The sequence below is a fragment of the Ptychodera flava genome, chromosome 10 (genome assembly GCF_041260155.1).
Source record: "Ptychodera flava strain L36383 chromosome 10, AS_Pfla_20210202, whole genome shotgun sequence".
Taxonomy (NCBI): Eukaryota; Metazoa; Hemichordata; class Enteropneusta; family Ptychoderidae; genus Ptychodera; species Ptychodera flava.
In genome coordinates this window covers 38689347-38701528 of record NC_091937.1, presented here as the reverse complement: position 1 = coordinate 38701528, position 12182 = coordinate 38689347, and the positions used below count along the sequence as shown (strand labels likewise).

The following is a 12182-nucleotide window of genomic DNA, read 5'->3' as shown; positions in this document are numbered from 1 at the left end:
GTAGAAATTCTACTCATGCTTACCACTTTGCAACACCAGCATGTGTTGATTCTTGCATTCCTGATCATTGAAATTTCACAAATCATGGCCCATAATATATGCAGCCGTTTTAGGATTATTTTCCAATACCAAATTCTCTTTGAAGTTTAAGCATATAGAAGAACATGTTATCAAAATTTTTGATGATTGTGACATTTGCAGACGACAAGAGGAAGAGAGAAGACGGCAGGAGGAAGAAGAGCAGAGACGTCTTGAAGAGGAAGCCATGAGACTGGCTGAGGAGCACAGAAAAGCTGAGGAAGAAAGATTGAAGAAAGCCATCGAGGAAAAAGAAAGGCGAGAAAGAGAAGAACGGGAACAAGCAGAAGAAGAAGCTAGACAGGTAAATAATTCAAAGTTTACACAAGTTCCATGAGGTGCATATCCATACCAATTTGTTTTGTGATATGATCTAATATGGCTGCTGGGCAGCCATTTTGTTCATAATTTCTTCAGGTCGTGAGCCATTAATTCTCAAAGTATGGTACTCCTTTTGTATTGTGGCACAGTTACAATGAATGAATTGCTCTGAATATATGCACATAGGCAAGACAGGTGAAATTGTTTACAGTCTTCGGATGGATAGTATATTTAACTTAAACCCATCTGCCTCTGCTTTCCTGTACACTTGCTGTTGGAGTTTCACGATCGGAAACAGTTGGACTGGATTAAAGCATAGGTGCTGTAAAAGTTACACCATTCCCCAACTCCCTTATTTATCAGTTCACTGAACCTACTTAAAAAATTCAACATTTGTCTGTGATAGGATTAAGCCTCACACAATGAATTGACTATCAATATCTTACAGTGTTCAATCATACGATTCATAGTGCCAACATCCTTTATGGAAAAGTGGCATGTACATACCGGTACATGTACAGTCATCGATCATGCGGTAACAATTCATTTTTGATTACAATGCTTTTTCTCATACAATCAACCCATATGATAGAACTATCTCCTATTGCTGGAGTCTTTCAATCAAATTATCTAAATGCAGTATACATGGAATAGCATACCAGTGATTTACCGAACTTGAACTGCCGTACATGTGGAATAGAATATCAGTGATTGACCCATTTTGAACTGCCGTTTGACATTCCAGAAAGTTGAAGCAGAAAAAAGAGCCAAGGAAGAGGCAGAAAGACGACAGCGTGAACTTGAAGAAAAACTGAAGAAAGAAGAAGAAGAGAGAGATGCAAGGAGAAAGGTAAGGATGCTACATTCATGTTGCTATGACATCACAGGAAGTGACATCACAGACCACAGGAAGTGACATCATGATTGACAGTCCTTTATTCAGACTACCCCAGCTGTGCAATCAGTGTAGATATTCATTGGTACAAGTATATAAAATCTAACAACAGCACTCCTTCAAAAGTAGATCTGGATGTAAACATAGAAGTGACTCCCGCCAAATGTCACCATGTGGGATCTAAATCTAGCGTACAGCTGTTACAAAGAGATTATTTACAAATATAGGAATTCCTCATTTCATTGCTGTACATTGTGTTGGAAGACCTCTTTCTGCAAATCTAGACAGAGAAAGGAAAGTCCTGTGTCATACTTTGAGTTACGTCTTTTCCGACATATATCTCTGAGCTGTGTTTTCACAAGTCAAACCCCTTGCCATGTCCATCACGCTGTGTTCAAAGAACACTTGTATGAAAATAATGATGTTATTATGTTGCAAAGCACCAAATTTGAGAGTGAACATTTTAATTCAATAGGCTTGTCGAACTTGTATATTTTCAGTGTTATTCCAAAGTTTTGCACGCCATTTTACAAATAGAAATGTCAGTCAAAATACAAGTATTCTTGTTGTAGATACTCATACGCATTTTTGACCACCACCATCAGTGTTCCTGCTAAGGCTTATTTGCACGCTAATTGCGCAGTGTCTCCGACTGCTCTCGCAGTGAACTTTCATGTATTGCGCAACTTTGGTCTCAGTCATTTCAATTGGTATTAGTTTTGGAAACTATAACTCAGGGCGAAATGTGCGATCTCAGCGTAGATTTTACTTCCGCGTTTCGAGTTTAGCGCCCGTTGGCGGCGCAGTTGCCACCAACGTTCATTGTACGTTGTGACGTACCTCAATAAATTAGCATATACATGAACGGACCGAGCTGTGAGGCAATCAGGCGTATCTCAAGTTGCGCACCCTCTCAAAACCTTAGAGGGAACACTGACCACCATCATATTATTTGTACACTTCTGACCACAAAAAGTGTACCCTATACGTTACTTTGCATTGTTGTCACTCGTTGTTCTGTGCATGAGTGTGAGCTGAGGTTATGCTCATTTCTGTGTGTTCAATCACGGTCGGTGGAGTGACCATGGTTGAATGCTGATGATGTTGTCTGTTTCATTCAGCGTATCGAGCAAATCATGAAGAGAACTCGAAGAGGAGGGAACAAGGAAGAGGAAAAACCGGCTGAGAAGAAGGAAGAAGAAGTCAAGGAAGAGCCAGCTTTGACAAAACAACCCTCGGAAGAAGAGAAGGCAGAAGAGGAAAAAACTAAGGAAGAGGAGGCCGAGCCAGCCACAGAAACAAATTCAGTTGCGAATTCTGATGAGGCGGCAAAGTCAGAATCGGATGTGAATTCAGCTGTGAATGCAGAATCTGAATCTGAGGATAAAGTTGAATCTCATGAGAACGGAAAGGAGGAAGAGGCACAGCCCGCTGAACCTGGTGAGGAGAAACCAACGGAGAATGAAGCAGAGGAGGAGGAGGGTGTGAAATCGGAGGGGGAGAGTAAAACTTTAGATGAAGACAAAGACATTGATACTTCGGAAAACCACAAATTTGTAACAAGAGAAACTGTGGAAGAGACTTCTAGTGAAACTGTTATTGTGACAAAAATTGTGAGTGAGGAACACTCGTTTTCTAGTAGTATTACGGAAGGTGTGTCTTCAGAGACAGGGCTCAAAGATGAGGACTCACCTGGTGTTGATCAGGGTGAAGGCCAAGGTGAAAGTGAAATTAGCGATCAACAAGGGGAGGTACAACCAACAGCCAATGGAAATGCAGACACTGTTACTATAGAAACAAGGTAAGTCATCTGATATTGTGTGTAATGACAGAGAAATGTAAAGAAGAAAACTCATAGTATTTTGTCACATGTGAAATCTGTCATAGTTGATCATAATCATATAACCGTTTCACCACCATGGTTTGAGCCCAGCCCATTGCTATCATTGGTGAGTATGGATCTGTATACAGGGATTCAAAGCAGCTCTGACTACTGCCTAGTTTCATTATCTAGGACTCATTGTTATAGCAGTGTGCTACCTTAACCTATCCAACCCGTCCTCCAATTGATAACAATGGGTTTGGTCCAAACCATATGCAAGGAAAGGGTTTAAAAAGAGGAAAAAGCAAAGTATTCTGTGAGGTGGTCCCCTGAACTAGTATGAACACAACCATAGTCCTACAATCAAGATAGTTAGTCTAAAATACATGCTGATCATGATCTGTGTGACCAGTGGAGTAATCTCACCGGTCCCACCAAAAGCATCAGAGGATCATGGACCTACAACAACTGGATTTACTGAAGCTGGGATAAAATGGCCTTTATTCAACAGAGGCACAGTGTTTTCTCCTCGCCCTCTCTCCTTAGCAATGATTGCTTATGATGAACACTGTATATGTGTTCCTCAACAGTTTACAAGAGAAGTCGGCGGATCATCTAGGGGATGCATTTACAACAGAGTCATTTCGTTCTAATCATCTAGATCAAGATATGGAGCAACTCATAGCAAACCAAAAGACCATAACGTCTGAAGAAAATACAGGTGAGATAGCTTCCTGAGTCAGGGTTAAGTCCATGATCTCACAGGGGGCTTGATTCACTTAGATTGTCTCTGGAAGGAATATTATCCGAACAGAGTTCAGTCTGGAATAGGTCTGCTATGAGATACTGGACTTGATTTCCTGTATGTACAAAGCCAGTGTCTGGAATAACTGTGTTACCCTGGGTAGTAATCGTTTCCCCAGGCACCTACCCTAGTCCTGTTATCCTACCCTTCCCATGGTTCCTTCTTGAACTTTTTCAAACATTGTGCTATCATGGTCATTTTCACTCTAAAAGATACTATATTCTTTCTATCTTTTCAACCATAATTTAATTTTGTAACTGAATTTTCATACTATTGCCTTATTTGACTTTTATATGGACGCTCAAGTCCGAAATAAAGATATAATAATAATAATAATATATGTGCATTGCAAGTTCTGTCACAGTTTCGAACGTACTTGAATGAAATTGGTAAAGCTCAGAAAATCTTTGGCAACAACAATAAGCTAAAGAAAGTCGGTGTACATGACTTGTTGAACCAATGAACCTTGGTCTTACTCTCACTTCCAAAATTTTCATCAGATTATAGAATATCCTGAATACACAGACTTGATCAGACACTGGCTAAGTCTTTACAGATTGATATGTACAATAAGTGAAATACAGCCCTGTCTGAGTAACTGTGGCTGTTTTCAGTCGTCATGTGTAAGTGTTTGGGTGTGAGGCATCATGCTGACTCAATGTACATGAGGAACTGCTGGTGCTCTAGATGTTACACACAAACAGCTGATTCTAGATGCGTTTGTGCTGAGGTATGTCATGATCATTGCTATGGCAGGAATCATGCGAAAATGGCATACTTTCCAAGACCTGACCTCAGGTTGTGGCTGCCTCTTCTGTCTTTGCCTGTGATGGTTAGCCATGCATAGAGCTGTACATGCTTTATGGATAGTTATCTTCCCAAATAAGGGAAAGTGTAGTCAGGAAACGATAGGATTACTCCATTATGCCGGAAAATTTAGGGTTTTGGAGCTGTTGCTGAGAGGTGATAGATGTGCAGGAATATGGTGTTACTCTAAAGCTGGCACAGATATGTTTTAACATAGTATGCTGTGTCTGTTGTTTATATATGAACTTGAGCATACAGTCATAATGTATGACACATGCTTATCAGGTAGACAAACTAAAGAATTTTACGAGGGAACAATTATGCTAAAATACCACTTGTACCATCATAGGTTTGCTTGAATAGATAAAGCTTTGCATGGCTTGACTGAAACTTGCTTCACACCCTAAACTTTTTCTTTCCAGTTCATTGCCATTGTTGGCTATTTTTGTACCTAACCAGTGTGGAACAGATGCATGTCTTGCCTTTCAGCGTTTTTTATTCTCTAGGTATATTCAGGTTTGAACATTTTTTGTTAAGGTGTGTGGTGGTGGGTTAGATAAGACTTTTTGTCACAAATTTGACACTCTATGTCATTCACAACTTGTATCACCTCTAGTGATGAAATTTGAGTTGTTTTTTTTTCATTTTTGGACTAAAGTGTGCTAAATTTTATATCACTGCTACTAAATACAAACAAATTAAAAAACTGAACAAGATCAAGAAGTACAAAAAATATTTGACATTTCATGGATTTTTCAGGAATACTTTACTCTGCGTAGAACGTGCATTTGGAGAAATTGTCCAAATCTGTTAATATTGACATTGCTTTTTGGCCCTCCCATGCACGCCCAGGAGACACAACACCCAGTCCTGTTAGAGCTAGGACACACCACCTTGTTAGAGCTCGGATTGTCGCTTCTACGGCGACCGCATTTGCTAGACTACATGAGGTAATATCTGTACTAAGCGTCCCCCCCACCTCAACAACTGTGGTAGTAAAGCGATGCATGCAGGCTGTGGGTGTCTTGGAAGTAAAATCTAGGGAGGATGGTGATCTCATATTGCAGAGGTTCTCCAAACAAAACTACACCACCATTCTTCTGCCCTCAACCCATTTTCAACTCGCTCAAAAGAAATTGTACATGCAAAACCTGATCATTATCCCTATCAAACATTTTACGCTGTCCATTTTTGTGTAAACCTCTCCCAGTCATTGTCCTTCCCCTACCTCGTACATCAAATGCTTAACCTGTTCACCTCTATTTACAATGAAAAGTTCTACAATCACTATGGAAAACAATGGGTCTAGGCTGAACCATGGTGGTGAAAGGGTGAAAGAATCCCTGCAATAATGATGAGGTTATACTCCTCTGACCTGTCAGAATCTCTGGCTCTTTTTAAAAGATCTTTGCTTTCTGTTGTTTAAAGGTAGAGTCAACATCTAAAGACACAATTTCCACAACAAAAAGTGTATTATTCTGTTTATGCAAGTACATTATTTGTTCAAGTTTAACAATTACAGTTTTGTTCGTTGTATGCATCGTTGCATGACTTGCACATTTTGAGATTTGTGAAAACCTGAAACGAAATATTATGACATATTTTGTCTTGCTGGGAAAATAACAAAAATCTTTTGTCTTCCAAAACATCATCAGTGAATATTCAACGAATTATGAACAGTGTTGATAAGACATTAAATGATATTAGGTGTGCAATTTGCAAAATGATATCATGCAGTGAAAAACAATGTTTTTGTCTGAACATTTCTTGTTGTGTGAAAGAGTGTCATCAGATGATGTAAAAAGTTCCTATATGCCATGGATAAATTCAAGTTGACCTCCAAATGCATTCATCTTTACAATAGCAGCTCTGTTTTTCTTCAAAATGACTCTTCTGGATGATAGAGATCAGTTCACTTTTGGATGTTATAGTCAACATCTGTATCATGTAAGTTGTGATTGAAGTATACAGAGTAAGATATATCATCTCTGATTGTAATAAATGAAAATTGACGTCTACATTAGAGAGCTGTTGTTGTTCAATTGAATGCATTTTCTAGTACCCAAGTTATCATAATGATTGAAAAGGTCTAGCCAACTATTTTGAGTTCATTCAAGTTTCAATGCATCGTGCAGTTGCTCCGCTTTTCTTTCACAAAATTTATAAAAATCACATTTTCAGTGAATGATGATTCAAGCTTTTTAGGTAGATTACAATTCATTCAGCTTGTACCATCTGACAGGTACACCAGCCTGTAGTTTTATGAAATTTTGAGACCAATATCTAGTCATTTATCAATGAGTTGACAAAAATGCAGGAACTACTTAAGAATGAGCCTGGCTTTTCTAAATACTTCATTAGTTTGACATTGCCACATATAGATGCAGCAACTGAACGAAATGTTGAAAGTTTGATGTGTAGGAGACGTTTGCTCAGAAAATTTGGAAGCTAGCATTCAATACAGACAAAAAGCATGGTTTAATACACAAATAAAGTGTATTGGTGAAAAGGTTGCATTTCATCTTCTTCATCTGTCACCCCTCTCATGTAGTTAATATTTCAGTGATCTCAGGTATAAAGTTGAACCTAGGATCATGGCACTACATAGAAAGGGGGTGATGGGTTAAGATGTCTTTCTGTAGAACGTAGAAAGCATGGCAAACTGTAGTGAACCAGGTGTAGAGTTTTGAGAAGTTTAGTTTATCATAGAATCACAGGTATTGTGGATGTGTGATATTTTCATGTGTTCGTACCATAAGGTCAACTTAAATAGTAAATAACATAATGGTAAACAACATTTGCCATCATGGCTGGGCTAGTTTCTGTTTAAAGTCTTTTGAACAAACAGTTTCTGTTGCGTCAGGGTACATGGTTTACTCATCATGGCATTAATCACAGTATGAAATGAACACCTGTCAGCGTGCCCAGGGCATGTAAGTTTTTAGTCAGGCAGATGAAACTTACCGTGTACCTGCTCAGTGGACATGTGGGAATAGTCGCTGAATTTTGGTTTGCTTATGTCAGAGTCTAGCTCATGTATATGTGCATGAGACAATGACTAGGGCAGTTTTATTTGTTTGAAGAATGCAGCATTGAGTGAAAATATCCTTCTGAAGAGCATATGAGTTAGATTTGCTCTGCTGAAAATACTCAAAGTGGCTCATCATCGGTCTTGAAGAAACTCAGATCTGTACTTTGAAATTTGAAGGAACTGTATAGAACACATATGTTGTAGCTTTTCTTTAGTGGAACCTCTCTCTATTGCTGGTATTGGATGGATATCAGTTGAAAATCAAGTTTGCAAGAACTGAAAGTTGGGCACAGTTGTCCCCGTTCACAACAACTTGGCGTCTCAGCAAGTGTTCTCATGAACTAACTACCTGTTGTGGAATGACATTCAGGTTCTGATATAATGATGTGTGTTGTGTAGTACTTGATACGATCAAGTGCGTTCAAGTACAGCATCTTCATTGCAAAGCCTTGTGTGTACTTCGTTATCACAGCAATATGGTGTGTGCTACCTGTCTCACAAAAACACACGTCACATTGTAAAGATTTCTTCAACAATTTAGAGTGCTTCTAACGGGCAAGATAAAAAATCTTTTTATAATTTGCAAGACTGGAGAACACTGGGGTCACACAAAGCCATATTACAATGGAACTGTCTTCTAGAGGGTATGCTTAAAAGCACCCTTAGGCAAGCAGACTCTTGCAGGAGAAAACTTAGGCCCACTATTGTTCAGATCTTGTCAAATATTAAACAAAGAATTTTGTTCTTAAAAATTCTTTGCAACTGATTAAAAAATCTTTGTTAATGTTTCTGTTGAATGTATTTTCCTCTTTCCGCAGAAGTCATTTAAAGGAGACGGCGGCGATTCATTAGAGGCCACCGACACCCGTAAGTTAGCCCACAGTGATTTGTCTGTCCGTGGTAGCAGTTCTAACCAACCCACTATACCTTATTTGTCCTCAATTGCTAAATACGAGTGCCGCGAAACCGTCCCAGCGAGCGACGTCAACATAGACAGCGCAGAAGACAAAATTTGGCAGAAAGTGGAAAAGATTATGCGGGATCAGCAGGGAGAGGTTGAACAGAAGCTTGGGATAAATGAGGGAGACGACGACTCGGAGGGGGAGGAGGGAAAGCTATGGAACATTGTGCAGAGGGAGAGCGACACTGAGGCAGACTGGGTCTAAATACAGAAACCAAGCTCCTAAAACCCATGCTCTAGCATAAAATACTCATATTTAGTTTAATTTGTGTACAGTTGTCTTTCAGTTATTTAAAAAAAATTTGAATGAAGCCGAGTTGACCGCCACAAAATAGCTTTGATATGTCTCTTTGCAAAAGACGATGAAATTAAAGCCATACAGAAACATATAAGATAAATTAGATAAGGTCGTGATATTGTAGTGTAGTTATCAATGGGCCAACATTAATATGAATATTTAAGACGCTTAACTGAAAAAAATGGTGGTATTGTTTGTGACATATTGTGATGGAAAAACAGCCTAAGACTGCCAAGAATGGACAAACTAGTAGAAACAAGGGCAATAAGTTTACTGTTGATTTGAATGCCGTACAATTTTGACAAATATTGTGTAATTTTCAGCTTAGAAATTCCGATGTAACCCAAGAGGATAGAAAATGCCAAGTGACAGGAATTGAAAAATTCAAAAGCTTTTTGAGAAATTTTGCCTTTGCATGATAGTGAATTTATGAGTCTGAGTTTTACTGTTGATGAGATATCAGATGAATTGCATGATGCTTTAACCTGGGATTATTTAAAAAAGTCCTTGTTTCTCACTATTCTTGGATAACTCATAATCTCAAAGAGCTTTATCGTTGAAAATTTCAATACGTATAGTCATGTCAAGCTTGGCTGTTTTAAAATCTTTGTCAAGTTTTAACCTGTTCACCTCCAATTCTCAGTAAACAAGTCCACACTCACTGTTGTTAACAATGGGTTTGGGCCAAACCATGGTGGTGAAAGGGTTATCAAAAATTAAACTAATAATATGCTTCGGTGCTGTGTGTCTTAGGTGAAACTTTTTTCCATTTTCGCCTATGTCAATACATGTTTATATCGCGGCAGAATAAACTTGTCTCAGTGGGACATTTCTGGTATGTTTTTGCCCCATAATAGTGAGTAGGCGTACATGTGTGTGTGTGCGTGTGTGTGTGTGTGTGTGTGTGTATGTATGCGTGTGAATAGTTTGCAAATAAACTTTGATAATTAGAAAAATACTTTCAAAACAGTCAGTTGTAGGAAAGACATTAGATATTATGATAGTCATGTAGGTGTGAAAGTTGCTGGACATAAGATTTGCAAGCTGTGAAAACAGACAACTGAACAGGACGATATAAATTGCATTTTACCCTTTCTGATACTTTGCGTGATATGATTTTGATGAAGACAAATGATGCACTGTCAGTCTGGATATTGTTGTAGTGCATCAAGACTGACTTTAGGATCAATATTTGTGTCATTCAAGTAAATTATTTTTGACACGGTATTTTCTGTATCCTTCATCTGCATAAACTGACCTTTCAACCCTAAGGTTATAGGTCAAAGGTTATGTTATATTTGTTACCGTTTGCCTTATTTTTTCTAAGTGACTGTAACGAATTTTACAAATGAGATTTTTTTTTTGAATTTCTGTGTTTATTTCTATTCTCTGTATTTAAGAAAATTGCATTTGTGCGCCTTTACATGTGATGGTGCTTTCATGTGTAGATTGTCAAAAGCCAAGGTACAGTGCCATCAATTCTTCAAATGGATATAAAATAGATAGTTCAAAGATACACAGCTCATGGAAACTTTGTTCCAAGGAATATTGCAATGGTAGAGTGAAATTTGCTCAGTGATCCACTCTGCAGTAACACAAATGATGTTGTAATTTAGTAGGATAAGATTGTATTGACAGCACAGTGTAATTTAAACCTCGTATTAAAGTAAGACTGGTTACGCTACAAGAAAATTTGGATGTTGCCAAGCCTGTGACTTGAGTAGCAGCCATCTTGAAATAGTTTTAGTGTCAGCTGATAATTTTTTCCATATTGTGTACACGATGAACAAAGATAATGATCTGAGGACGTCATGATGTGAGATTTCTGACCAATTTTGGTCCAAATTATGTTAGGGAGGCAAAAAAATTTGAAAATTTGAAAAAAAAAAATTTATCCAAATTTTGGCGGGAAAACTTTTGGCAGTTACAGTGCAAGGCAGAACCACTGTGTCAAATATATGGCATTTTTTGGTTGTCTGAATAGACATTAAGTATAGTATCAGCTGTATGAGACTGTAGTGTATATGCCACACTGTGTGTGGTATTTATTGTAGAAAGTAGTATCAGGCAGGGACGCCCACCATATTTCACATTTAGGGCGCCCTCTAGTGTTAGTCATACAATACAGTCCATTAGCCAAGTCAGAACCAGCATACACTGCATAGGAGAAACTTTTAGGAAACCAAATTTGCGCACACACTCCTGGGTGTGATGTCAAATGTGGTAAAAGCTGTCACGAAAAATCATGGAAAATGAGAGAAATCTGCACCAAAATTTGTGAAACAATTAGTGAAACATTTTGTATCGCAGTCAGTTTTTGATGAATAGTGCTGAAATAGTTGTAACCTGATGAAATTTTATGTTACGTGGTGTGATGTCACAGTGTAATATGCATTGTATATTTCATGATATTCCTTGACCTTTTTGAGATACAAACGTGTGAAAAAAGAAGAGGGCATGGTCATATCATTGAAAGGAGATAAATATGTGCACTGTATCCTACACATGACAGAGTTCATAACTTGTTTTGTCAACAAGTTATGGAATATTAATGCACTAAATAATAATACATGCCATTTAACATTATCTTGAGTGCAATGTGTATCAGACACCGTGATGTCACACCTCATTGTTTATACAACATATTCTGTAAAGACAAAAGTCTGGCACTGATTTGGGTAGTATCACAAGGGTTTTTCCCCCAATTTTGCTATTATCTGCTGGCCTGTATTTTCAGTGATATAACGCCTGTTTACTGAAGGTATAAAAAGCGAAACTAAACATATGATGGTGTTTTTGTTTGTCTCTGAGTATCCTTGTTGAGTGTGAGAAAGAGTGCAAAGCAGAGAAAGCATGAGATAAACCCATAGTTCCTTCATTTATGTGGTAGAAATACTGTAGACAGACTGATTGCTACATAGCCAACCAGGAGAATCAGAAACATAGAGGGTAGTCATACAGTGAATGCATAATGTATTGTGGATGATTAAAATATGTACATGGCAAATGAAACTCGTTGCTTTTGATCTAACCCCCCCAACCCTCCCCATTGAAAGTTTGGAAGAGCGAAAATCTGACAAAGATAGTGTGACTAAGTATCAGGCATATACACTGTTTCTCAGTAACCATGGCATAGAATTGGTGTGAATTCATGCACGATAATA

At 38.2% G+C, this 12182-nt stretch overlaps 1 protein-coding gene across 24 annotated transcripts in view; it reads left to right on the top strand.

Annotated features, from left to right (window-relative positions):
* LOC139142719 (ensconsin-like) overlaps positions 1 to 11803 on the top strand; it is a 50919-nt gene extending 39116 nt beyond the window's left edge. For 18 of the 24 annotated variants that reach the window (XM_070712818.1, XM_070712814.1, XM_070712811.1 and 15 more), the window contains 6 exons: positions 202 to 382; positions 1145 to 1249; positions 2416 to 3095; positions 3707 to 3837; positions 5581 to 5678; positions 8578 to 11803. In XM_070712818.1, the coding sequence (XP_070568919.1) occupies positions 202 to 382; positions 1145 to 1249; positions 2416 to 3095; positions 3707 to 3837; positions 5581 to 5678; positions 8578 to 8925 (1543 nt within the window). In that variant the 3' untranslated portion in view covers positions 8926 to 11803. The remainder of the gene's footprint in view (positions 1 to 201; positions 383 to 1144; positions 1250 to 2415; positions 3096 to 3706; positions 3838 to 5580; positions 5679 to 8577) is intronic. The other 6 variants (XM_070712824.1, XM_070712823.1, XM_070712821.1 and 3 more) reach the window with 1 other exon arrangement.
* Positions 11804 to 12182: the final 379 nt, after the last annotated feature.